The sequence below is a fragment of the Rhinolophus ferrumequinum genome, chromosome 12 (assembly GCF_004115265.2).
Source record: "Rhinolophus ferrumequinum isolate MPI-CBG mRhiFer1 chromosome 12, mRhiFer1_v1.p, whole genome shotgun sequence".
Taxonomy (NCBI): domain Eukaryota; kingdom Metazoa; phylum Chordata; class Mammalia; order Chiroptera; family Rhinolophidae; genus Rhinolophus; species Rhinolophus ferrumequinum.
This window is the reverse complement of record NC_046295.1, coordinates 65,802,389-65,829,583: the sequence shown is the minus strand read 5'-3', so window position 1 is coordinate 65,829,583 and position 27,195 is coordinate 65,802,389. Positions and strand designations below refer to the sequence as shown.

At 50.2% G+C, this 27,195-nt stretch overlaps 2 protein-coding genes and 1 long non-coding RNA gene across 6 annotated transcripts in view; 2 read left to right on the top strand and 1 right to left on the bottom strand.

Annotated features, from left to right (window-relative positions):
* The window catches only part of KIF12 (kinesin family member 12), a 7,506-nt gene extending 4,143 nt beyond the window's left edge, over positions 1-3,363 (top strand). For all 3 annotated transcript variants that reach the window (XM_033123906.1, XM_033123904.1, XM_033123905.1), the window contains 8 exons: positions 519-621; positions 703-793; positions 996-1,082; positions 1,462-1,552; positions 1,624-1,728; positions 2,331-2,431; positions 2,523-2,641; positions 2,972-3,363. In XM_033123906.1, the coding sequence (XP_032979797.1) occupies positions 519-621; positions 703-793; positions 996-1,082; positions 1,462-1,552; positions 1,624-1,728; positions 2,331-2,431; positions 2,523-2,641; positions 2,972-3,093 (819 nt within the window). In that variant the 3' untranslated portion in view covers positions 3,094-3,363. The remainder of the gene's footprint in view (positions 1-518; positions 622-702; positions 794-995; positions 1,083-1,461; positions 1,553-1,623; positions 1,729-2,330; positions 2,432-2,522; positions 2,642-2,971) is intronic.
* Positions 2,461-14,446, bottom strand: LOC117032394 (uncharacterized). The gene is made up of 4 exons (XR_004424725.1): positions 14,139-14,446; positions 5,509-5,573; positions 3,370-3,459; positions 2,461-2,634 (listed from the first exon to the last, which is right to left on the bottom strand). It is a non-coding gene; the product is annotated as an uncharacterized LOC117032394 (long non-coding RNA).
* On the top strand, positions 13,494-27,195 carry AMBP (alpha-1-microglobulin/bikunin precursor). 2 transcript variants are annotated; one of them, XM_033123907.1, is made up of 11 exons: positions 13,494-13,701; positions 14,986-15,128; positions 16,637-16,713; positions 17,645-17,761; positions 18,246-18,347; positions 19,090-19,136; positions 20,889-20,891; positions 24,474-24,555; positions 25,645-25,812; positions 26,137-26,310; positions 27,030-27,195. In XM_033123907.1, exons 1-11 carry the CDS (start codon positions 13,585-13,587, stop codon positions 27,059-27,061), a joined length of 1,062 nt encoding a protein of 353 aa, XP_032979798.1. In that variant the 5' UTR covers positions 13,494-13,584; the 3' UTR covers positions 27,062-27,195. The 2 variants fall into 2 exon arrangements, with proteins under 2 accessions (XP_032979798.1, XP_032979799.1); XM_033123908.1 differs by lacking the exon at positions 20,889-20,891 and having other exon boundaries at positions 13,496-13,701.

The following is a 27,195-nucleotide window of genomic DNA, read 5'->3' as shown; positions in this document are numbered from 1 at the left end:
GCCTGAGTTGCTGTCACAGTTAATGTCTGGGACGGAGTCAGAGATAGGATTAGAGCTGGAATCCTGATGATGGGATCATGGTTGGGTCGGGTGGGGTCAGGGTCAGGGTCACGGTCAGGGTCATGGCAAGTCTAAGGTCTAAGGTGGGAGTTGACGTGGGATATGATTCAGGGTCTAGCCGGGATCCCAGCTGGTAGCATTATTAAGTCTGAGTTGAGTTGGGGTTTGATGTAGGGTCTTGTTTGGAGTCAGAAGCGGGACCAAGGTCTGAACAGGAATTTGGGGTTGCACTTGGAGCAGCTTAGAGGGGGCTCTCCGGCATGCATCTAAGGCCATAGGCACTTTGACGCAATTAGGATAAGGTGTCCCCTCCAGGTGTAGACTTATGCTAGGAGGCAAGCTGGTGAGTGAAGCATGGGCTCGTTTTTAGGCTTCACTCACTGCCCCTCCCGGAAGCCCTTGTGCAGTACACAACTTGCTCAACCATAAATGGCAGTTCTGGGTCTCTTTCTCTGCAGTCCCCTATGGCAAAGCAACCCCAGCATTTGGAGACTAAGATATTGCAACTCCAGGAGGAGAACCATCTCCTACGGTCCCGACTGAGCCAAATGAACCTCAAGGGTATGAGCTCCCTGGGGGTTGGGTGCATGTGGAGAGGGTCTGGGGCTCCTACAGATCCAGCCACCTCCCCTTTCCCTATAGTCTCCGGACTCAGTGGGCCCCGGGTGGCCTGGGCCCAGCGGAATCTCTATGGGATGCTCCAGGAGTTCATGCTGGAGAATGAGAGGCTCAGGTAAGGCCCAGCCCCAGCCAGGGGACTTGGTACCCACCCCTTACTGCCGAGCTGCTTCTGCCAAGTTGCCCCCCTCTCTAGTCTATGGCTCCCTTCTGTCCCCACCTGCCTGCTGGGGCTTGTACTACACTGCAATGAGGGGATGACTGATACCCCCGTCAGCCCTGCCTCCTGTTACCTTTCTGGGGCCTGTTCTTCCCAGGAAAGAAAAGAGCCAGCTGCAGAGTAGCTGGGACCTGGCCCGGGATGAGCAGCGCGTCCTGGCCCAGCAGGTCCATGAATTGGAGCGGTGAGCATGTCCACCAGCCCAGAGACAGGCCGTGAGACAGAGGGCAGGTGGAAAAGGGGTGGCTTAATGAAATGGTTAAGAGTCTTACCTCTGGATCAGACCACCTGGGTTCAAATACCAGCTCTGCCACCTAGCTGTGTGACCTTGGGTGAGTCATGTAACCTCTCACTGCCAGGGATTCCTCATCTATGAAATGAAGATAATATAATGCCCACCTTACAGCGTTGTTTTAAAGATTGAATCGCATGAGTTCATTTGTAAAGCATTGCGAACGGTGCCTGGCACGGAGTCAGTGTTCCGTTTGTTGAAAGGAGGGGTGTGGGGGCCAGCCTGGTGGTAGCGTTAAGGGCCACAGGCACGGACCCACTATTCTTTCCAGGCGCCTCCTTTCTGCCTGCTACCTCCACCAGCCGGGCCTTGGCCCAGCCCCACCATGTCCCTGTGTGATGGTGCCAGCTCCCTCCTGTCATGTGAGTCTCTACCCAGCCTAAAGCGGGGAGGAGCAAGGACAACAGGGAACCTCTGACATGCCCTCTTGCAGGCACTGCCACCCCTCTGCTCCTGCCCCTGTTTCCGCCTCTGCCCCCTGTGCCGAGCCCCGCCGGCCCACTGGGCCTGCACACGGAGGGAGCTCCAGCTGCCCCAGGTAGGAAAGGCCAAAGTAGGGGTGAGGGAAGTCTGGGAGAGCTGGAGACCTTGATCTAGGGGATTAGTCCTGGGCTGCAGAGCTCCAGGGCCTTCAGGGTCCCAGGCTGGGTCATAGGGGTGAGTGGCTGGCTTTGGGCTCCCTCTGCCCAGGGTGCAGAATAGCTCTTTACCTTGCCTTCCCCTTCTCCCCACCTCGCCTTCTTTTAGGAACTCACTCTGCCCTTCGCTTATTCATTCATTTACATACGTATTATTCATTTATGCATTTTCTTATTCACGTGTTCACTCACGCGTTCACTGACTCTCCCCTAAGCTCCTTGCTTTGTGCCGGCCCCTGTTCTGGGCACTGAGGATTCAGATATAGACCAGACACGGTTCCTGCTCTCAGGGAGTTCCTAGTCTCCAGGAAGGACATTATAAAGACCACCCGCTGCCCACAGAAAGAGCAACCAAGACCCCATGGCTTTATGCCCACCTGACAGTCTTGGTGCTTCGTGGGGCAGGTGTGGCAGTCATGGTGGTGTCACGGTGAGCTCCAGGGAAGTGGGGCAGAGAGGCAAGGCTGAGGTCCCCCAGTGTGGGCTCTGGTCTTTCCTGCAGGTGTTTGGCTCTAAGGCCCCAGATGGCATGACCCTGTCTGCTCGGCCCCCACCCTGGGCACCCCCATGTAGCCCCGGCTCTGCCAAGTGCCCAAGAGAGAGGTGGGCCTGGTGCTGGGGCACTGGGATGGGGGAGGAGGAGGCCTGGGAACTTGGAGGCTCACCTCCCATCAAACAACTCACCCTGCCCCAGGAGCCACAGCGACTGGACTCAGACCCGAGTCCTGGCAGAGATGCTGACCGAAGAGGAGGTGGTACCCTCTGCACCTCCCCTGCCTGTGGCGCCCCCGAACACATCACCAGTGCTGAGAGGTGAAGAAGGGAAAGAGGGAGGAGCTCTTAGTGTTATTTGATATCTTGGGCTGGAACACATTCTTTCCAGATCTTAGTTTTCCCATCTCTGAAATAGGGTGCATGCTGAGAGGTGATTTCTAGGACATTTCTTGTTTCCAAACTTGGAATTCTCTTCCTAGGGCCACCTGCATGCCCGAATGTATACCGGAGCCCATGGTGTAGGTGGGGGGGAAGGGAATGGGTACCATCACCTGAAGCTTCCCCAGAAGATGGTGGGACCCCCCTGATGGGCCTGGGTAGGGAGGGGTCCAGTGTCGTGCAGGCCTTGAGTCTCACTGTGCCCTTTAGGAGGGGGCACAGTTCCAAACCTGGCCCGGAGACTGGAGGCCCTCAGAGACCAGATTGGCAGTTCCCTGCGACGTCGCCAGAACCTGCCCCCCCACAGCGAGGGCTCACGAAGCCCCAGCTGAGTCCTTCCTCCCCACTGAGGGCAAAACAGAAACCCAGGAACCACTGTGTGACCTTGGGCTGGACTCTGCACTCTGGGATTCCAGTCTCCTCATCTGATAAATGGGGATAGCAGCTACTGCTCCTCTGTAGCCGGGCTGGGCAAGGACAGTTCCTGAGAGCTAGTGGGGAGGGGCTAGAGGGCAATTTGGGGGAGCAAAGGGAGGGTGCCACTCCAGACTATGAGAAATGAGACCAGATTCAGGGGAAACCAGAAGCAGGTGATGAAATATACATACCAATAAAGAGAGACTTCAGCTCCAAGTCTGGTTAATCCTGTCACTTCCCATGGGGACATCCCAGACGGGAGGGGGTGGTCTCGGGGGAGTCTGAGGAAGAGGAGGCAAGGACACTTTGATCAGGAATAGTCCAGGTTCCCATCTCCTTTCATGTATTTACAAGTTTTAATTGAGCAACTACTATATGCCACTGGGCAAACATGGGGAAATTGAATGGTAAGCATCTCCAGGAAGGAGGCCTGGGGAAAACTGATTTGGCCTTGAGCTGGGGCAGGTGGTGGACTTAGGGACTCGCTTCTGTGTGCCAGCTTCCTGTGGGCTTGTGCTGGATGGATCATCAGGCCTGAGTTCTGATGCCACAGACCTGCTCTGAGACCCTGGGGAAGCCCTGCAGCCTTCTTGGACCACTTTCTGGTTTTCAGTCCGTTAGATGGGGGACATGGTTCTCTGTCCTGTTGAGCTCCAGCGAGGATCAAAGAGGTGAGGAATCCTGGTATAGTGCCCAGGAGGATGCAGTTAGTCTACAATTATGGGGAAGTTCAGACGTGACATGAGAAACTGGGGGTGCTAGTGGAAGGACCTCATTACAAAAAGAGCCATGAGGCTCACCTAACTCTCCCATTTTATAGTTAGGAAAACTGAGACCCAGATGGCTCATTCCTTCATTGGTTCAAGCATTCACTCACTCATCCCAAAATCACCACTGGTATCAATTACAAATCAAGGTGGTGAACAAGACTGGCAAGGAACAGGGAGCTCGCAGCAGGTGGGGGACAGACAGACTGACATTTACAACCTCACACATGTGCTTTGACAGGGAAACCCGGGGGACTGACGGCACAGAGGAGGATCACCCACTCAGAAATTGTGGAGGGGTCAGGGAAGGTTTTCCAAAGGGAGTTATGATTAAGGCTCAGAGGGAGGGTGAACAGCAGCTGGACCAGGGCAGGTGGAGGGGCTGCCGAGGCAAAGGCCCACAGACCCCTGAGGTTCCACAGGTGGGCAGGGCCGGGAAGTGCATGGCCTTGTGGGCCACACCCAGAGTTTGGGCTCGTCCCAAGGGCAAAGGGGAGCCACAGAAGGGTCTTGAGTTGTCACATGCTTAGGTTTGCATTTAAGTCACACTGGCCACTGTGGCAGGTGGACTGACCGGTGAGGGTAAGCTGGAGGCAGGGGGACCCGGAGAACGACCAGTGCTGGGAGGGATGAGACTCCTCAACCAGAAGTGCCTGAGCCACGCCTCGAGTTGGGAATCCCCTGAGACCTGGGCCCTGGGCTCGGGGAAGGCCCTGGGCAAGCAAACCTCAGCCATAGGTTTGGGGAACACTGAGGGAGGGGCAAGCCAAGGCTAGAGTGCAAGCCAGGGGGTAGCTGGGGAGTAGCAGGAAGCCTGAGGACACCCCTGGGGAAGGGGTTGCAGCCACCATCTGGAACAGTGCTCGGACTTGCCCACAGGCCTGGCCTAAGGAAATCATGTCCTGTTGTCCCCACTCCTCTAACCCGTGCAACCAAGCAAGAAAAGACCCAGCACACGCCTACCCACCGCCACTCTGGAAAAAAGCCCTGGGGATGTTCCCTAATTATGCCTCCCTTTCCCCAAAGAAGTGAGGACCCACAGACTAAAAGCAAGGAGCCACAAAGCTACACTTGAGCATGCTGTGTGGGTCGGGGCAGGCGACTGGGCTTCAGGCGTCCCCCCTGCAGGGCCTCTGACTCTCGAGTCTCTCTCGGCAGGGCTGGTCCCTGAAGCTGGGCCTGGCAGGCTCAGCCCAGGGTGGAGTCCCCAGTGGCCAGGAATTGAAAGGCAAGTCTTATGACCAAGCATTAGTGGGTGTTCGACAGTGCTGAGTGGGAGACCGGTGCCCACGAAGGCGGAGCGCGGGGACGTGGGGTCACGGCAGACATCACAGGCGGCTGGGCCAGGCAGAGGCAGCTGTGGTGAAGTCCACAGACTGAGTCACACACGTTCAAATCCAGACATCATCACTTATCCGTGGCTGAGCCTGGACAGGTGACTTAACTGCTCTGAGCCCCAGCGGCCACATCTGCAGAACAGACACAGTAATAGTAGCTCCTCGTGGGCCGGCCCTGGAGATTCAATATACTGATACATGCAAAGAGGAGCGCACAAGGCTTCACCTGTTGCAGATGATCTAGCAAACAGCAACTTGTAGTCAGCATGACAATTTGATGGAATTGACAACCTGGGTTTAAAAAAAAAAAGAATTCAACAAATATTTAGAGAACCCACTTTGGGCCAGCATTGAACAAAGCATAAGAATCCTTACGCTCATGGAACACAGACAAGAAACAAGAAAATGGGCAAAATAACGTGGGAAGTCAGATAGTGATAAACGCGAGGAAGCAAAATGGAGTGGGGAGGTCCATCTGCCAGGGCAGATGTAGTTCTAATTCTAAATCAGGGAGTCAGGAAAGGTCTTGGGCAGGTGACATTTGTGCAGAGACCTGAAGTTGGGGAGGAGGGTGAGCCTGACTCATGCCATAAAGTCACTTTTTTCTACTCTAGGTAATTTTGATGCCACATCGGCTGGGGCTCATCCCTTCCCCAGAGCCCTTATCTCACTGGTCCCATGGCCCTGCTTGCTGGGAGGTCTCCAGCCTCAGGCAGGGGAGGCCTCTGGCATTGAGTGTGAGAGCTTTGCTCCACAGCGACAGCGTTGGGAGGATGGATAGGGACCACCCAGGGGGACCCTGGCTGTTGCCGGTTCATTCATGTTTGGATGACTCCTTCTGCTGGAGCCAGCCGCGATTTTCCAGTTTCCTAGTTCCAGCTCGGCAAACCCCCCCATGCACTTTCCCAGAGATAGATACAGAACACAAAGGGATCATTCTTCACTGCCCCATCTCATAAGCTCTGTGTCCATCTCCCTATCAGCATCCTCACTCTCGAACTGCCACTTGTCCAGAATCCCTAAACCCTGGGGGAATTCCATAGGACCCAGTCACATATCAAGGCTTCCAATCCAGTGGTCCTTACTGGGAACTTTTGGATTCCAGGGGACGCTTCTGGAACCCTAAAAGCTGTAGGCTTTTTCCACAATGCTGGAATTTGGGGGCAGATCTCTGGATCCGTGAAATAGGGTAGTATTTCTCCAGAACTGCCAATTTAGAAGATCTCTGGTACCTTAGAACATTAGAACTGGGGGCATTAGAACATTAGAACTTGGAAATCCTGAAGCACGGTAGGAATTTCTCAGAATGCCAAATCCCTAAAAGATCTCTGAAAATTTAAAACATTATACAGAAGTTGGGAGGGGATAATCTGGAATCTTTGGCTGGAGGTGGGAATGTTCAGAGCTTGCAGGTCCATCCATGAGTTTCTAGAATGCTGACAAATCTAGAGAGCCACATCTAGCTGTTGGAACCCTGGTTGAGTTCTCCAAATCTTGGGGACCCCGACTCTTAGCCAATGCAGAAAGGGTGGTAGGACAGCACGAGTTTCAGGCAGAGTACTGCTATGGAGAGTTGTGTTTAAAAGGCTATGAGGTCTCATCTGGGCAACCAAACCCCCTTAGACCCGAAGAGATGAAGTCAGTGTGAGAGTGTGAAGCTCCTACCGCCAAGGGCATCTCGCTCCCATCCCTCTGTCTGCTTCAGCCTCACCAGCCTTCTCTGGCATCTCAGATGTGCCCTGCTTTCCCTCACTCAGGGTCTTTCTTCCCTTTGTCTAATGACACACTTGCTCCAAATTCATGTTTATTCAATTTTATACACAACAGGTTGATTTTAACCACTTTGAAGGATATTTTGTGTCCTCTTAGATGACTTTTCCCATTTCTGTCTCTTTGTTGAGCTTCCAAAGACTTGTCTTTATTTTAAACAAACAAATATGGCGGGGCAAGGGTGGGCAGGTAGGTGGTCCTGCCCAAGCAGCAGCAGCTACTGGGATTTGTAGATGGGTCGGTGCTGTGGTTGGAGACCGGGACTGGAGTGAGGAGACTGGGTTCTAAGCATGTTCCGCAACAGACCTACTATGTGAGCCAGACAAGCCCTCTGGCCATCACTGATACCTGCACTGGCTGGCCATCAAGCAAGCCCTCTGGAAGTTGGCCAGAGGTGTCTCCTTCAAGAAGTGTCATTCAGCTCATGGCTCTGGGCACACACTCTCTCACCCGTCACACTAAGTCCCTACTTAAAGGGCAGACCTGTTCTACTGGGCATGAGGGACATTGGCCTGACCTTGAGCCACTGCCCTATTCTTAAGGAGCTTCCAGCCACGTGGGGGAACAGGACAATAAAAGTGACAATTGCTATCAGCAGACTAAATAACAATTAGCAAATCTCTGTGGTACCGAGCATTGTTCCCAGTATCGGTCATTCATTTCTCACAACAACTCTGTGAAGTAGGAACTATTATCATCCTCATCTTGCAGTGAGGAAACCAAGGCAAGGCCACACAGATAGCAGGTGGCAGACGTGGCACTTCTACCAGGGTGGACTGGCTCCTGAATAGATGCTCTTAACCACCATGCCACGTGCCACCCAGTAGGACCACAGAGGAAGGGCAAATAGAGGAGCCGTTCCTATCCAACTCAGGAACCAATGAGCACATGGGGCAGCCTCCCTGGACAAGTTGGTCTCCATTGAAGCCCAGCACAACCCAGCAAGGCCAGACCACGTAGAGGTCTTTGATGAGGCAGAGGAAGAGACTTCCCAAGCTCTGTTTCCTCCATGGAGGAACCCTCACCACCCCCAAAGGCAAAATAATTCTTTACAAACTACTCAGTGAAGCAAGATTCTGGGCAGCCTGCATTGGAACGAAGAGAATTAGAAGTGGACCCCTGAAGTCCAGCCTTTGTGTGATGGGCAGAGTCCTGGATGGATCTCTGGGTAGTCTCCAGACCACAGCACCTTGGCAAATCAAGTCCCACTCTCAGCCTCAGTCCACCCAACATACAGCGGTGGAAGCCTGGGCAAGGTAGTTAAGGTCTCTGAACCTCAGCCTCCTTCTCCATAAAGTGGGGATATGATTGGTTTACCCTTTGAGCTGTTAATAAGCTCTCATAGAGGATGATGTGAGAATTGCAAGAGTGGATCCATATAAACTGTTTAGGACAGAGCCTGCCACACGGTCAGTGCTAAATAATTGCTAGTAATTACTCTTTATTACTAATGGAGACTCTCAGCATAAACATTCTGCCATTCCGGTACTGTCAGGAGTGGAAGTACATCACTATGTGGACTCTGGTTATACAGACTCAGGAACCTGTTGACATCCAGCTCTGCAGCTCCTTTTTAACAAGGATTCTTCCACAGAGAAGTATCCATTCAGGATTCTCGTCCAACAGAAAAGCCAACGCAGCTGACTGAGAAACAGTCATTCGTCTCCATTGAAGAAAGGCCAGTGGGACTTTATAAGAGTCCAGCTTGCCTCGTGGTTTCAGAAAAGAACTATTTTAGTCCCTGCCAGGATACTGAGTGAGGTCAACTCAGTCAGCCAGGCGTCAGGCAGGCCCCTCGAGGTCCTGCTTTAGATAAGACTGGCCTGCGAAGAGCAGGAAATGCTCGTGCCTCTTCCTGGATGCAGACAGACAGGACTTTGGAAGTTTATTCCTTTGGAATCCCTTCAGGGGTGCAAAGAGAACCAGACCCTCGGCCACAGCTCTGTCCATGGGGCAACCGGATCTCAAGGACACTCAATTCCAAAAAGGCTTATCCTCTGCTTCTCCAGGCTAAGCCACCAGCTCCCACAATCAGGAAGCTAAATTGACAACACCGAAGGGCACCTTCCACGCAGGGCACTTCCACCCAGGGCTAGCATTGACTATTTGCTAAGCTCTCTCCAAAGAGCAAGAACATTCTTCTATGCCCCTAAGCTATGAGCTCTTATTAAGCGTCCAGCTCTACAGCCAGGGTGGGGATAGGCAAGGTAGAAGCCGGATCTTTCACACTCACCAAGGGACTTGAAGCAAACTCTGCGAGAAAGGCTGGTTCTTGCTCTGGTCTGACCTGTCCTATAGGCCTTGGCGCTAGCCTCTGACTCCTGGTCTGTATGACGCCATCTGCGAGCAAACCCGTGGTCTTTAGAAGTCCTCTGCTGCCCTCTAGTGGACGTGGGTTGCTCACGCCTTTTTGCAGCCTGTATGGAGCCCTCGCCTGGTACTACTCCTACGTGCTGTGCTCAGTGCCTGTGATGACATTGGTCCCTCCCGTGTGCACACTTGGGGAGCACTTTCACAACAGTCCCTCATTCAGTTCTTATTTCAGCCCTGTCGAGTGAGTTATTATTACCCTCATTTAGAGGTCTAGATGAGGAAGGTGAGGCCAGGGAGGGAAGGACTGCCCCCATGGTCAGCCAGCAAGTCGCGAGGACTGGGAGCCTAGTCTCTGGGACAGGGATAGGGAATGAGTAACAAAACCTAGACATTTCGGAGCAGTGAGGACATCCCCTCTCTTGTCACTGGTCATGGAGTCCTGGGTGCTGCTTTGCCACGAACAGATAGGCTTTGGCTCCAAGTTCAAGGGAGCTGGGAGGGTCAGGCATTTGGGGGTGAGGCACGCAGCTGGATACCTCCTTGTAGGGAAGGAAGGTCACCCTGCCATCCCCTTCCACCATCAGCAGAGGAAGGCTTGAGCCCTGAGCACACCCTTTGGCCTGAGTTCTGCCCGATGTCCTGATGTCCCTGCTGGTCCACTCACCAGGTCCCAGTGCCCCCGCTCCTTCCTTCTTCCTGGAAAACTTCTGAGGGATCTGTTTTCCTGGGCCTCCCACTCCCACGGCCTCCTCATTGATCTCTCCCGATTATGAGTCCGACCGGCCACTCACCTCTGAAAACCGCCCGTGCTCTCTGCACACTCGACAATGAGCAAACCCTCTGGCCTGGCGTCAGTCTGATCCTCTCAGCCCAGCCCCAGCTGCAGCCTCGTCTTGCCACTCTCCTCTGTCCCCCAAGTTCCAGACCTGTGGGCTTTGGTTGTTTGCATTCCAAATGCATTTTTCTCTCTCCCTCTTCCTCCTCTAAGCCTTTGCAGTTGCTGTTCTCTCTGTCTGGACCACCCTCCGCCCTCATGCGCCCCGTGCACTTTTGTCTCGCTAACTCCTGCTCATCAAGTTAGACTCCCCTCCCCTGGCCTCTGCTTCCCCCATCACTGCAGTGACCACCCTGCCTCATCATATTCTCCTCTCTCCTTCCCACCCCACCCTGACCAGCAGTGAGCTCTGGGAGGTCTGTCGTATTCTCCATCCTATCCCCACCACCAAGCACAGAGTGCGTATTTGGTGAATGAATGAGTGGACGAATGAATAGGTGACGGGAGGAGGCCTGGGCATCAGCTTGGCCACAAACTGGGTGACATTGAACAAGTCCCATTCCCTCCCCGAGCCTGTGTTTTCACCCGAAAATGAGGTCTCTATTCCCTACTGCTCTGGGCACCTCTGAGGCTCTGAGGCCTCCTACATGGGGCAGGCCCCCCCCACTTTGAAATGGTTCTGGAACCTGGCCAGTTCCTGTGGACTCTTGGAGCCCTGGGTCCCCTAGGAGTGCAGGGGCCCCAGAGCCTCCAACCTCCCACCCTGACAGCCAGAGAGGGAAGAGGAGTTAGCAGCTCCTTACCACTGCTGGCTGTTGTGGCCCAGGGTTAATTTTTAAAAAGCCGCTCAAAGTCCAGTGGGGTCTTGGCAGAGTTTGTTCCCTCGCTGGTTAATAATCTCGAGAGAACAAACATCCCTAGAGGCAGGAGAAGAGATCAACATTCGGGGCCCAGTCCCTGGCCTCTCCCCTCCTCCAGGAGAGGCTGTGAGGCTAAATGAACAGCCCTGTCCAAAGAGGCCCACATTTTTCTTGGTTCCGTGTGCCTCGGGCTTCCCATTAGCAAGTGGGGTTGACAACCCTAACAATGCAGACACATGGTGAAGACCAGAGGGGCCATCATGGCAATCTTTGTAGGGCGGATCTACTCCTAGTAATGACTCATTGCTAGTTTTTCATTCTTATACCAGGCCTGGTTTCTCCAAAGACATACACCTTGAGTCTACCACACAGGTAAGGCAGTGGACAGTTTACGGAGTACTGTCACACACACTGCCTCACTTAACCTCTTGGCAGACAGGATAGGGACTGTTATCTTCTGTTTACAGATGTGGAACGCGGGCCTCGGAAAGGGAAAGCCATCCCCAACGCCAGAACTTCCGGCTCCCACGTCTTTGCATTCCTCTTCCTTCAGACTGCCTCCTCACTGCCACCACTGACCAAACCATGAAAGAGTGAGAAATTTTGTAAACGAGAGGGAAGATAATTGTCCCCCAAATCTAAGCCAGTACGGTTGCTGTGATTAAACTTGTCACATGGCTTTGAGCTTCCTGGAAGCGACAGCAAAAAGGAGATGCCCTCAGTAGCCAAACTGTCAGTGTTGGAGCAAAGGAAATACACTCACTTATGGTGGATAGAGACACACTTGTTCCTGATACTGGTGCAAGGTACATGTGTTGTGTGGCTCTTACAGAAGGGACGTGACACACCATTTGTTGGTCTTATTGACTGTGGGGGGAACTCCTGGATCCTCACACGAGCAAGGATCTTGTTTTTGGAACCTCCTGTCTGAAGGGGGTCATTCCCAGCTGTAGCAGGGAGGCTAGTGTGTGTGTAGAGCACTCCATGCCAAGAGCCGTGGAGAGGGCCTGCGGCCTCCCTGGCAAGAGTGTGAGCTTTGCAGATAAACAGACCTGTGTTTTTAAAAACTCTCTTAAATGTTTAGTTTAACGAATGCCATATGGTTTCCTAAGGTTGCTTAAAAAGTATCATGAAAAATAAAAGAAACAAAAAACCACAAACTGGGTAGCTTGAAACAACATAAATTGATTCTCTCCCGGTTCTGGAAGTTAGAAGCCCGACTCCACGTTGCGATCAGGGCCCTGTTCCTCCTGAAGGTCATAGGGAAGAATCCTTCCTCGCCTGCCTAGCGTCTGGTGGCTGCCACAGTCCTTGGCGTTCCGTGACTTGCAGCTGCCTCACTCCAGTCCCAGACGCGGTTTTCACATGCTCATCTTCCCTGCGTGTCTGGGTCCCTGTCTGCCTCTCCCTCCCATTTCCCTTATGAAGACACTAGTCACTGGAATTAGGGCCCACCTCATCCAGTATGACCTCACTTTAATTCATTACGTCGGTACGTAAGATCACGTTCTGAGGTTCTGGGTGCACATGAATTTGGGGGGAGGCCATTTAACCTGCTACAAGCATATTCAGCTCTTACTATGTGCTAGGTGCTCTCCATAGGCTTTCTTTATAAATGTTAACTCCTTTAGCCTTCACAACAACACTATGAACTATTATTATCCCCATTTACAGCTGAGGAAACCAAGAAACAGAGAGGAAACGTCACTCGCCCAAGGCTAGACAGCGGGTGACTGGCACAGAAGGCAGTCTGGCTCCCGAGTCCATGCTCTCAACCACACCAAATGCTGCCTCCCCCAGCAATGCCACTTCCCAGAGGCGAGACCCTGGGCAAGTCCTTTACCTTTTGAGACTCAAATTCCCTGTCTGTAAGGGGGAAAGTAGCACCTACTTTATGGGGTGGTTGTGGGGATTGAATTCACTTCTGTGGTAAGTGTAAAGTGCTAGAACAGAGCTGGCGCATAGCAGGCACTCAGTGAACAGAAGCTGTTATTGTAATCATCACGATTTCTACTATTATTTGCCAGGGCTGTGGGAAGCTGGGGTGAGAGAAGGAAGTCTGGAGACAGGATGCCTGAATTCCAGTTTTGGCGTTGGCATAGATTTCCCGGTGATCTCTGGTAAGGCACTTCCTCTCCCTAGGCTTCAGTTTTCTCATGTGAGAAATAGGCCCAATCAGGCTTGTCCTGCTGTCTCACAGGAGTGTGAAGTACGGGTGGGATGACTCAGCAGGAAAGGCCAGGGCTACCCATGGACCCCGTCCTCACATGCCACCCGTGATAGGTGAGAAGGCTTCGGGGAAACCTTCTGAGGGTGAAGCCTACCAGGGCTGCTTCTGGGTCCTGTCGTGTTTGGCCAATGCCTCCTCTGAAACAGACACGCTGGCCCCTTCGGACCACTGACCCCAGCCAGGGCCCTACAAGGGATCGATCAGACCTGGCCTTGGGGCCCTGATTGGTCCTGGCTAAGCAGGGCAAACACTGAGGTCACCTACAAGTGGCAGACCCCTTCCCCAGCCTCAGTTTGCAGCTGCCTCAGGCAGGGAGCATCTCTGTCCCCAGACTGAGGTTCAAGAGCCACAGCCATGCCGCATCTCGGGGCCCTGTTTCTGCTGCTGACCGCCTGCCTGGTGGTGTGTGCCAACCCTGTGCCAACACTACTGGGAAACATCCAAGTGCAGGAGAACTTTAACATCTCTAGGGTAAGACTGGCCTGTTTGGGGGTGATGGCGGGTGTCTGTGCAGCTGGGCTTTGCTGGGGGGGCAAGTCCTGACTGCCTCGGGGTCTCTGTCTCCCCCTCTGGAACTCCAGGGTTGGGTCCCTAAAGGCCCTTCCTGCTCAGACCGTCTGGGTTTTGTTGAAGCGACAACTCTACGCATCTGCCATTCTTTGGGACTCTTGTCTGATTCTGAGTCAAATGTCCTCATTCAAACCTGCCCTCTCAGGCTCCAAGGGGAATCCACACTTCGATTAGCACCCACCCCGGAGAAGGCTTTGTCCTGACTGCTGCCCTTGCAGACCCCGCCACCCCACCGCCACACACACACACACACACACACACACACACACACTGCCTAGCTTGTCATGACTCTTCCTCACCCCCGCCCCCACCCCAGCCGTCACCCTTTAACTACTCACCTCTCCCCACATCTCCGTTATCTCGTCCTGGGTCCTCGACCCTCACAGGCGAGGGGTGGCCTGCGGTGTTATGGGGAGAAGCGAAGCAGGACAGAAATCAGGACTGCTGGGAATGGGAGGGATTTTGTGTGCGGGCGTCCTAGGACGGCATTCCAGCCCCAACTCTGCCCCAAATCACTGGGTGACCTTGAACAGGACCTTGTCCACTTAAGGCTCAGTCTCCACTTCAGGATGAGGGGCTCCCAGCCCCTCCCAGCTGTGGCGTTGGATGGAATTTGTTTACTTTCAGGGACAAGTTCGGGTGCCGGGTAGAGGGGTGGTGCGGGGCAGGGCCCTAGGCGTGGGCGGGGGTGGCGGAGGGTCGGAGGCTCACTGACCCTCTGCAGGGGTGTGAGGGCTCCCAACTCTGTGATGTGCCGTCAGGAGAAAGGTGGCAGCTTGTCCTGCGTCAGCGCGAGGAAAGGTGATACGTTCTAACAAGGAGGCTACGTGGGCTGCTTGTGCCCTGTCGCAGAGGCGTGAAAGACGGGGCTCCTGCTCTTATCAGAGAAGAGGTTGATGATGACCTTAGGCACAGGGTTTGCCCCCTGGCCCCGTGAGCAGCACAGTCAGGCCTTCTGCTGCTGGGTGCCACCGCGTCTGCACATCCTCCTAAGCTGGCTCATGCCCGCAGTTCCACCATTCGGGTTCTGTCTCCCTGAAAGCTGTGTGGCCTCCCATGAGCTGTAAGACATTGTCACTTAAAAGGATCAGTCATTGAGAGGAGGGAGGGGAGCAGATGTCTCCGTCAAGTCTTCTTTGAGGTCTGAGGCGAATGCAGATCCTCAGGGCTGTGGCTGCCTCCTAGTTCTACGGGAAATGGTTCGGCGTGATGGTGGCCACCACCTGCCCATGGCTGACGAGGTTCAACAACAGGCTGACCACAAGCTTGCTGACGCTGAGAGAGGGAGCGACGGAGACGCAGATCAACACGACCAGCACTCGTTGGATGTGAGCTTGGGGATGGGGTGGGAGGCGCAAGAGGGACCCCATCGTGGAAGTTACAGACCTCCCCTTCCAGGCAGGCCCTCCCCTGCGAGCCCCAGATCTCTCTGCCCTGCCGCCCCTGGACTTCCCTTTCTAACCATCCCATCTGTACCTCGAGGACAATGCCCCCAACACTATGCCTGCTTGCCAACCTGCTCTTGCTCCTCCTTGGCCATCCCTTTGCTCAGTAAGGGCACTTCTACCTGCCAGGGACCCAACCTGGAAACCTGGGCAGGAGCAGGTGGCCTCGATGCCTCTCTCTGCTGTCATGAGCCATTCAACCCATCATCAAGTCCCATCCATCTCTTCCTAACTCCTTCCCATCTGTTCACTTCTCCCCTCTTCCCCACCACCGCCTCGGTCCAAGCCACCTTCATTTCTTCACGGGTTGTGTACAACAGCCTCTCTACATTTTTCCCTACCTCTAACCTTCCATCCAATCCATTCTTCACTCAGCAACCAGAAAGACCTTTCAAAAACTCAAACCTGCTTAAACCTTTCCACAGCTCCCTATTGCCCTTGGAAATAAAATTCCACCCCTTTGACGTGGCCTTCCAGGTCCCTCTCAGAAGTCACCATTCCCTGCCCCACTGTTTCCCATGTTCTCTGTGAACCACCCGACTGGACCTTTCAGTTCCTCCATCCTCTTGTACCTCTCGGCCTTTGCATTGTATGTTCCTTCTACTGGGAAAACCTCTCCCCACTTCCCTGGGCTAATTCCTATGAATCTTTAGGACTCGGGTTCTATGTCACTTCGTCCAGGAAGCACTCCCTGGCCCCCCAAGTTCAGGCCACATGCCTTCCTTTGTGCTCTCGGAGCCCCTTGTGCTTCCCCCCCACAGGGCACACTGACTGCATCTGCCTCTGGCCTGCCCACCTCCCCCACTTCATTGTAAGCTCCATGAGGGGACAGGGTCTGTCTTGCCCTCCCCTGTATTCCCAGAACATAGCACAGGGCCTGGCACAGAGATGCTGCTCAATGTTCATTAGCTGAAGAATATTCACCGTAACAATAATAGCGACGATGTGCATAGTGCTACCTCATTTGGTCCTCAGAGCCACCGTGTGAGTTAGAAACTATCATTATCCCCATTTCACAGATGAACAAACAGAGTAATAAATGAATGAATCCGTTAATTAATGGATACACTCGGATTCCCCAGAGCCTCAGTATAATGTGCAGGATAGGTTAAGGAAGCTGATGTTTCGTGCTGGATTTGCCAAGGATCACGTGGATAAGTCCCTGTTTTCTCTGTCCCTCTGTTCCCTCATATGTGAAATGGGTGCCTCCAAGGCCTGGTGTGAAGGTTAAACAAGATATTTGAAAGTGTTACTTTCCAAAATAATAATAATAATAATAATAATATTATTATTATTATTATTACATTTGGGAAGGACCCGGCGGGAGAGTAGGGTGTCAGGACCATGGTCTCTACCAGAATTTACCTTTCTTTGCGCTTGTTCATTTCCAGAAATGGCGCCTGTGAGGAGATCTCTGAGACTTATGAGAAAGCAGACATTAATGGAAAGTTCTTCCATCAGAAACCAAGTAAGTTGAGTTGAAGGAGACACCCAGTTTTCTCCTTTGCTAAAATATACCTTGATGTCTTAAGCTCTCTTTCCTTCTGTCTCAGCTCATGAGATTATAAACTTTCCTCCCATATTTCTGAGATGTCATCTAGCTTTCCTCCAAAATTCCTCTTCTATCTCCTCCTCCTCTCTCTCTCTCTCTCTCTCTCTCTCTCTCTCTCTCTCTCTCTCTCTCTCTCCCTCCTCCCCACCCCTCTCTCCCCCCCTTTCTCTCCCTCTCTCTCTCTTTCTTTTGCACGTGCACATCCAGAATTAGAGTGATGGTGTGAAAGCTGAGGAGAACATCACGATTTCATCAGTCTTCATATTCGGCATCAGCAATCAGCTGATAAAAATGTGCTGAGCATCCACCATGTACAATGTGTGTGTGTGTGGTACTTCATGACAGAGTCTTGGACATGAATTTACTCACTTGTCCAGCACATGTTTATTGAGTATGCTCTATGTGTCAAACGATTGTGTTAGGGGTTGAATATATGAATGTTTGGGTAGATGGATGAATAAATGAGAGAACAAACAAGTGATTGGTACACGAATGCATGTATAGATGGCAGGTAGGTGAGTTAATCAGACATCTAATAGATCAATAAACTAGATGGTTTAACGGATGGAGGAAAGAAGAAAGGAGGGAAAGAAGGAAGGAAGAAAGGAGGGAGTGAAGAAGGAAAATGGATGAATTTATGGATTGATATGTGGGGAGGATGGAATGATGGTGGATGAATTAATGATGAATACATGGAGGAGATGGATGGATAGAGAAAGACTGAAGATGGATGGAGAGATAAACAAGTATACAGAGAGATGGGCAGACAGGATGGCTGAACAGATGATGTCAGGCTGAGGAGCCTTCTGACCACTGAGCCCTTTTGCTTCCTGCATCTCCCATGCAGAATGGAACCTCACCCTAGAGTCCTATGTGGTCTACACCAACTACGACGAGTATGCTATTATTCTGACTAAGAAATTCAGCCCCCGCTATGGACACAGCGTTACCGCCAAGCTCTATGGTAAAGGCCTGGAACCAGATAAGCTCATTGGAGTTGGGGGTGGCAGGAGACCAGTGACGTAGGGATAGTGGAGTGCGGAGGAACAGGGAGTTTTGCTTTTTTCTTCTGACAAAACTTCACTTAAAGGAAAGGTGAGAACATTTACTCTTCTTGGAGGAGGTAGAGCTCAGTCTCCCATTTGAGGCAGAAAGCTCTTCTTTTGATCCCTAAAATTTCAGGCCCAGAGAATTCCAGAGCCTCCAGGCCTTTCAAGGAACCAGAGGAAAGAGCCCTGTGTGGAGATTTGGGACCCCTGGGTTGGGGCCAGGAAGGGGACACATTTCCTTTTCTGGAGATGATCTTTCCCTAAGTGTGTAGAAGAGATCACATTGGGCCAACGGTTTTCAAACTTCCCCTAAATAAAAAACACTGGGCAAAATCATCTCAGGCCTTGCCAGCCCAGGCACCTCTGGTACTAGGCATCTTCTCTGCTTCCCACTGGCAGGGCGGAGGCCTCAGCTCCGGGAAAGCCTGCTGGAGGAATTCAGGGAGTTCGCCCTGGGTATAGGCATCCCCAAGAAGTCTACCTTCACAGTGGAGAACAGAGGTAAATGGCACCCCACCCCACCTCACATTTGTGTGCCCTCCTCATCCTTTACGGCCCAGAGAACATCTTCCCAGCCCCTGGGTCTTTCATGTAACCCTCTGAGATAAGCAGGGCTACAGTCCCCTTTCCTTCTTTACAGAGAAGGCAGCTGGGGCCCCTGGATTTGCTCCAAGTCACATAGCATGTACCCGGCAGATCCCAGACTAGAACCAATTCAGTGTCCACTCTACTTCCACGTGTCTAAGTGAGGTTATATCCAAATCCATAAGTACCTCGTAGGAGGCAATAGAGTGTTGGGGTTAAGAGCCTGAGCTCCAGACTTACAGCACGTAGGTTCACTCTGAGCTCTGTATCTTCAGGCTGGTCAACCTTCCAGAGCCTCGTTTTCTTCATCTGTAAAATGGGGCTAATAATGCCTCCCTTATAAGTTGCTGTGAGGAGTCAATGAGATAAAGCCATTCAGTACAACAGCGCTGTGCCTGGTGTCTAGTTAGTGCCCAACAAATGTTAGCCATTGCTGTTCTTGTGATGGGGCTGATGAAACACGGGTGGTGGGGCAGAGCTGATACAAATGGGGGTGATGGTGCAGCCACCAGTCTCTTTCTTTTCCAATGAATGACCTTCAGCAAGCCACGTGGGTGGAGCCATTTATGAAGTGGGCTAATGCACAAAACAGTTCCCAGCGAAATGCCCTCCAAGAGAGGTCCTCTGTTTCACCTCTGTCTCCTGTCCTCTGATCTAGGAGAGTGTGTCCCTGGGGATCAGGAACCAGAGCCCACTCTACCCGCAGTGAGTACCTCTTTCCCCACTCCATCCCCTTCCGGCCCACTTGAATTTTGCTGCCCTTGCTTAGGTCCTGCTGTGGTGGTAGGTGGGGTCATTGAGAAGGGTTAAGGGAAGACAGGAAGGGGCATGGGTTTTGTAATGAGACCCACCTGGACTCAATCTCGGTTCTGTCATTTAGGCTAGTTGCTGCTCCATCTGGACCTCACTCTCCTCATCTGTGAAATGGGCTGATTATACTTACATTCCAGGTGCTAGAATTCAGCCAAATGCTAGAAAAGGCCGTTTAGCATAGTACCTAAAAGCAGTAATACACTTAATGAAATAACAATAGTCAATACTCAATACTGAAAGTGAACTTAATTGATCTTTCTAAAAAACAGCAAACCTGAGAGCAAGCAACTTCCCAAACCACCTCTTCTCCTATGCTGCTTTTTGATTTTTTGGGCTTCCTTACTCTTCTGTTTTATTTTCCTGCTTTTTGATTAAGCTTTATTCATTATTTTTTTCTATGATTATTTGAAAATTATATGTTCTAATTTATTCTACTGATGTGTGTGTGTATATATGTGTATGTATAATTATATATAAAATCTATTCAGAAATATATTCTTTTTTTCCTTTTATTTATTTGTGTTTTTCCAGGACCCATCAGCTAAAGGTCAAGTAGTTGTTTCAATCTAGTTGTGGAGGGAGCAGCTCACAGTGGTCCCTGTGGGGATTGAACCGGCAACCTTACTGTTAAGAGCAACCAACTGAGCTAACTGGCCGCCCCCTAGAAATATATTCTTGAAAATTGAAACAACACAAGAAAAAACATGTCCTTATTCCTACATAGAAGTGACAGAGTTAACATATTATTTGTTTGCTTCTACATTTTTAAAGAAAAATTACCAGTGATTTTATAAAACTATGTTCATTATAAATAATTAAAACAATGCAGAAAAGTATAAAAAATACGTTTTTTAAAAATTCCACCACCTAAAAACTACCACCATTCACATCATTCCAGGAATTTTGACATGCATATCCATGGATAGAAAAACACATGGAAGGAAGGTGTTAGATAGGCAGATGCACAGATTTAGATATACTGTTATTCCATGATATATTATAGATACATTACAGGAACTATTTGCAATTTTTAAAAGCTTTAATTGTAGTTTTATTTGAATTTTTAAAAAAACGAAGTGAACTTCTTGAACTTCCAGTAGATATTCCTTTACCACAAGAGATTCATTTCCTAAAGAATGCTCTAAGTAAATTCAAGGTTAAAAAACAACAAAACAAAACAAGTAAGAGGCTGGCATCACTGGATATGCTTTTAGAGAATATCTGTTGTCACTATGATTTGAAAGACAAATATTAGCCCTCTCAAACTTTGTTGCATCTCCTGTCCCCTTTTCCCTTGACGTTGTCCATATTTCTACCATCCCCGTTCTGCTCTGTCGTTGATTCCAAGACATTTAGTAGTTCTGTATTTTAATGGCTTCTACACTTACCCTTACAGAATATAACCACAGTGTCTCAATTCATGAGTTATTTATTTCTATTAATCTCTTAATTGTGCCATTTCTTTACCCAGGGGTGTTTTCGAGGAGGGTTCGTGAATGTTTTAATCCCTGAATTCTTTCTTGCTTGTGAATGTCCGCCTGTGTCTTTCATACTTGAATGACGTTTTGCGTGGGTGTCATATTCTTGAGTCATGTTTTCTTTCCCTCAGAGAAAGCTTCATATGCATTTTTCCATTGTTCTCAGGCAGTGATTATCACTGTGGGAAACTGGAGGCCAGCCTGATATTTCTTCTTGTAAGCACTTTGTTTCTTCTGCCCAAATGCCTGAACAAAATTTATCCTTGAAGTCAACATCTTAATAAGGACATGTCTTGGTGTTGAGAATTCCATATCAAAATTTCCTGGAATACAACATGCTATTTTTACCCACAGATTAGATTTATTCTGTATTTCAGGGAACTCTCTTGCACCATATGGAATCCATCCTCCATTCCTTTTGTTGGGTTTCAGTACGTCAGGAACACTTGTTCATCCTGCAGCCCTCTTTGTCTTCCACATGTACTAGCTTCTCCCAAATTACTTTCATCTGTATTCACTGGACTTATCACCAGTCTTTCTTTCATGACAGTCACTCCATTTAGCAACATCCATTTTGTTCCTTACGATTTCTCATTTATTCACTCGCTCTGAAATTATGTTGTTTTGGTTCTCAATTTGTTTATCGGGGCCTGGGTTCTCTCTTTGCATCTTATTCTGTTGTTTACCATTTCATCTTTGAGTCTTGTTTTAATAAATGCATGTTCTTATTAAGTCATTCTATAGCTTGAGGCCATTGAGGAATTTCCTTCTGCTCCTTGAGTTATGTTGTCTCCTAAGTTGGTGTCACAGGTGGGATGCCTTGGATCAGCACTTGTGGAAGGGAAAGGATGAAGGGAGGACTGAGCAGTGGGAGAAGTAGCACTGCAATGCGGTCACAGCGCCTCAGCAAAATCTCTAAGGAGTTCTGGAACCAGGAGGACTGCTCTGAGTTGTCCCAATGGTGCTGAGGGGCGGGGTCTTGATACCCCCATGTTGATCAGTCTGGGAAGGACACACGACCTTGAGCTAGAGGCTTCCCTTCGCTGAGCAGGGGCTGATAGCTGAGGGCTGTCAACAGCCGCACTTCTGGCCTCTGGGAATGTAAGTCCATTCCTGAGGGGAAGTCTAGGCAGTTCATAACCATTGGGCTTTCTCTAGTTCAGGCTATTTTTTCATTTATTTCTGAAGTGGAGCTGGGTGGTTTCTGTATCATTTCCTTTTGTCTTGCTCCTGCTTAGTCAGTTTTAGCCAAACTTTCTGTTTGAACTGATATGGTGGGGTGGGGAGTTTCATTTACTGCTTGGCCCTTTCCCCACTAAATTTGAGCCTACTCCCCTCCCACCGCAATTTAGTGTAAGGTCTGGGTATTTTGTGTTCCATCCACTTTCTGAAGTCCCAGGTTGTTTGGAATAGCCTCATTTTGCTCTCTCTTTTGAAGGACTGCTAAATATCCTCTGTGGGCTTCCTTCCACTTGGTTGAGGCTGGCAGCAATGTACAGCTGTCCCATGGCGACACCCCGAACATTAGATCATGTAGCTCCAGAACCTTCACTTAGAGTCAGCCTCTAGACTATTTTCCTTTTTCTTCCCTCTAGTCATTCTTAGTGCTCTTCTGTCAGAAGTGGAAAAAGATAAGGTTCCCCTCAATTTTTTTCTCTCAGGATCTGGGAATCTCAGGATTAGGGAGGGTTGTCAGGAATGTGATGACTTTCCAGGACTGGGAGTTGGAGAACAGGGTTAGGAATTGAACCTTGCTGCCACCCGATTCAGCTCCAGAATATCTGATTTCTTTCCTTCACCGACAGTTTCAGTTTTTGCTTTAAATTATGCCCCTCTCCTTGTTTGAGTGATGTTGATGAACATTTGGGGGCTCGTATTTCTGAATTGTTTGCTAATTGTTAGGTATTGAAGAGGGCAATTTTGAGGGACATATCAATCTTCCATCTTAATCCAGATCTCAGTGGAATCTATTCCTTATCAATGTGAAGAATGAAACAATAACTAATGACACCACTTGCGAAAGAGAGAAATGTAGCACACTGCCTTTTCTTCCTTCCATGCTTCCCACATCCCCGTTTTTGCGGATGTAATCTGAGATTGATGTTTATATTTTCCACCTTTTCTTTTTGAGAATTATTTTTAACATTTACATTAAATTGAATGACCACTTTAACAATAATGTGACCTCAACTCTATATTTTATTGGCTTTATATTTACCATCATTTCTTTGCTATCACATCATTTTTATTTTTATTATTTTTTTGTATTTATATTCTTTCTCAATTGGTGGGGATATTTCTATAAATAATTTTTCTGGAAAGATACATGGCGGGGAAACTCGATCCTTGCATGTCTGAGAATATCCTTCTGTGTTTATAACATATGGTCAATAGCTTGGATGAGTGAAGAATCCCTAGGTTACAACCTTTTCCCTCTTACAACCTCAGGTAGTGCTCTGCAGCTTCGGTCATTAAATATCATTAATTTGCTCTGAGGGCCACTGGGCTCTTCACGCTTTGTCTCTAGGAAAGGTCTAGGTGGGGCTCTTCATTAATTTTGCCTCATTGCCCTTGAGCTCTTATAATTGGACAACTCAAGTCTTTCTACAACTGGGAAAAGTTTTCTTCTATTATTTCTATGTAGATTGCCTCTCCTTCTAAAACTCCAAGTATGTGCATTTCTTTCTTATAATCTCTGAACTGCAGTTTATTATCTCTACTATGTGGTTAAATTCAACAAAATCTTTTCCACCTCCAATAACTTTCTATTTCTCTTGTATTATTCATTTCCATTAACTGTTGACTTACGTTATATTGATGCAATGTCATCTTGAATTTCACTGATGGTTTCAATTTTCTCCTGTTTCTTACTGTCATCCTGTGTTTAGTGGGGCTATTTCTCCAGCCCAGTCTGATTCTTTTGAGCATCTGCGTTATTTAACTTGTCCCATGATTTTTCCCTTTTCCTTCATTCTCACCAAGGATGGCCTATATGCAACCACTGAGACGGGTTCTGGCAGCCAGTGGAATCCCTAACCACAGCTTTCGGTTGCACCTTAAAAGGAGAAGGGAAAAGTTGAAAGTTACTATAGTTTTACTTTTGCAGATTGCAGGTCTCACCACTGTGCAGGAAGACTGCCTGGTGGCTGGCATTTCCCTGTTCACCCCTTCCTAAATTACCCTGGGATCCTGCCGCAGGGAACTCTATACTCAGAGACACTTTTGACAACTTCGGCCGTCTTCCTTGCTCTGCAGTCCCCCACACGACAGTTAGAAGTGTTAGGGTCAGTCTCAGGGTCCTTCTCCTTCCTCTATAGAAAGCTTTTCCTCTGCAAGCAGCTTCCTTTGTAGGCATCCCTTACCTGCAAACCAGTCACACCCATACTCTGTTGTGTAAAACTGCCTTTAAGTTTCTAACATGGGAGTGCTGCCCTCCTCTGCTTTCCAACTCTGGGGTAGGTTTTTTCCATTATTTTGTTCTTTTGGCATTTCAACTGGAAGTTGGATATGTACATATTGTTATACCTCAAGGTGCCAATTTTCCCTTGCATACCGGAAATCTGTCCTGTGATGCCCATTTTGGAATTCAGCTTGATGTGTTTGGGGAAACAGTCCATTAGTCGGTGTAGTAGCTGTGCTTCTGTTTCCACCTTGATTCCTGAGGTAGATGATTTAGTTATGTATTCCAGGGGTACATGTGAGCAATAGTAGCAAGGTCCCTGCAACAGCTTCTTTTCTTTCTTCCCCCTAGAGAGCCCGGCGGGCTGTGCTGCCCCAGGAAGAGGAAGGATCGGGGGCTGGGCAACTAGTAACTGATTTAAAGAAGAAAGAAGGTAATGATCACTAGCCTTTTCACCCCCTTCTGCATTACTCCAGAGAGGAAGGACTCAGGGCTGGCGCCCCCTGGCTGCCTTCACAACCATGAAGTCTCTCTTATTTTTCTGCTAGAGTTAAGGAATGGGTCTAGAAAAGGCAAATCAAGTACTCTGTCCCGTGACAGGGATTGTGAGGGGACAGGAGATAAGGCATGGTCCCTAAGCTTAGGAACTCTTAGCTCCACGATGAGAAGCCTTGCTCTGTGGGCATCACTGTGTGGTCTCCTAGCCTTGGTTTCCTCATCTATACAATGGGGTAACAGCCTGCTGAGCTGACCACCATGGCTCTTGTGGGAACAGGTGGGGGAAAGGACATAAGGATGCTTTGTGTAGTTGAGTGTTTACGAACTCCCTCTCCAACTCACTCAGCAAACACTGACCCCTGCTCCACCCCAGACCTTGTGCCATGCACCTTGGTCATGGAAACAAACCATCTGTGTCTTTTTGGAAGTTCTGGTCTAGTAGGAGAGGCAGTCAAGGAAGAAAGTAATGGACTCCAAAGGGAGGGTCAGCTAACAGGCTGGGGGAACTCAGAGGATGGAGGGGTGAGGGGGTCAGGAAGACTTTACAGATGAAGGGGAACTCCTGCTGTGTCCAGGCACCCAGGTGGGGTTTTAGGGAAGAATGCATTTCACGGGAAGGAACAATGAGAGCCAAGGCACGGGGGTGGGACCTCAGTGAAGAGGTCCGGTTGGCTGGCATGGGTGCTGATGAATGTATCAACTACTATTATTACAGTTTTTGGGTAAACAAGATCAACACAGGGGATGGTGTGTCTGTGGGTCACTAGTAACTCCCCATGTTATAGAGTGGAATGAGCATTGATTATAGAATCCAACAGCCATGGTTTTGGATCTCAGCTCTATGTGACCCTGAGCAAGTCACTTAACCTCTCAGAGAGTCAATATCCTCATCTATAAAAAGTTGATAATCCTTCCTCTTAGGACAGAGATGAAAACTAAATGAGACGATGCATGGCAAGTGTCCAGCCTGGTGACAGATACACAATAAGCACTCAGTAAGTGCTGCTGTTATGCCCTTCCCCAGATTCCTGCCAGCTAGGCTATGCAGAAGGTCCTTGCTTGGGGATGAACAAGAGGTATTTCTATAATGGCTCGTCCATGGCCTGCGAGACTTTCCAATATGGCGGCTGCCTGGGCAATGGCAACAACTTCATCTCAGAGAAGGAGTGTCTACAGACCTGCCGAACTGTGGGTGAGTGCAGGCCCTTTCCCCCTGTGCACGCCATACCTCACAATGCTGCCCTCCCAACAAACCACCTGCCAAATGGACAGGCAGCTGAGAGAGGATGTTCTGATGGTGGATTTGCAGGGCAAGCTTCCTGAAGTCACAGGAATTGCACATTTGCATATGAGCGACCCCAGGAAAGTTATTTCTTCGCATGCGCCTGGGTTTCCCAGCCTAGAAGAGAGGGAGTAGGTGGCCTAGATGAGCAGGGTCCCCTAGTTCAGGCCCTTTGCCCCAGGTCCGCTGCTCCTAAGGATTACTAACGCTGTGTGCCTCCCCTCCACTCCACAGCGGCCTGCAATCTCCCCATAGTCCGTGGCCCCTGTCAAGGCTCCGTCCAGCTCTGGGCATTTGACGCTGTACAGGGGAAGTGCATCCTTTTCACCTATGGAGGCTGCCAAGGCAACGGCAACAAGTTCTACTCGGAGAAGGAGTGCAAGGAGTACTGTGGTGTCCCTGGTGACGGTACGTGGCTCTGCGGGGTACCAGGCTGGGCCAAGGGGCTGTTGGGGTCCAGGTAGGAGAGCCCTGGTAGAAGGTGGAGGTCTGGAGAGCTGAGTTCTGCACTCTGTACCAGGTGACCAGCCCACTCCCTCTCTGGACCTCAGCTTCCCATCTGTAAAATGGGGCCAAGCCCTAGGCCTTACCCAAGCTGGGATGGGGTATGTGGGGAAGGGCTGGCCAGGCACCGGCAGAGGGTGTGTAGGGCCCGCTGAGAGCCACCAGAGCTGGGCTCTAATTTTGGTGCTGCCACACCCAGGCTGGCCACACTGGACAAGTGCCAATCTGAGCCTGTTTTCTCTTTTGTAAAATGGGACAAAGTACTTACTTCCCAGACTTCACAGTGCCTAGTACAGTTAGGATTCAGCTAGCGGCAGCTGTTTCTGATAATGAGGGTGGTGCTACACTCATAGACCAGTAACAGCATTCCAGCAGCCATTTAAGATTTCTGTACCTTATCTCCGCACTGGAAAATGGCACCTGAAGTAAATCAGAAGCAAAACATCAGATCATTCTGTGGAATGCACTTTGGAGATACCAAGTCATTCAGCAAGTGGAAGTTTCAGGCTTCAATGCAGCCCAAGCTGCCCTTCCTCCTCCATGAGGCAACCTCCCGATGGTCCCCTCCCATGGACCCTCGGGAGAGCCCCACACCTGCTCCCTGAACTTCTCTCTGTCCACAGGGGATGAGGAACTGCTGCGCTTCTCCAACTGACCAGTCCAAGGCCAGAGGTCCACAGGCCAGAGGGCGGCAGGGAGGCTGCAGGCTCCACATGGGACAGGCCGGGCCAAGAGACCTGGGTTCAAATAAAAACCAAACTGTGGGCTCCTGAAAGCCCATGTCTTGAC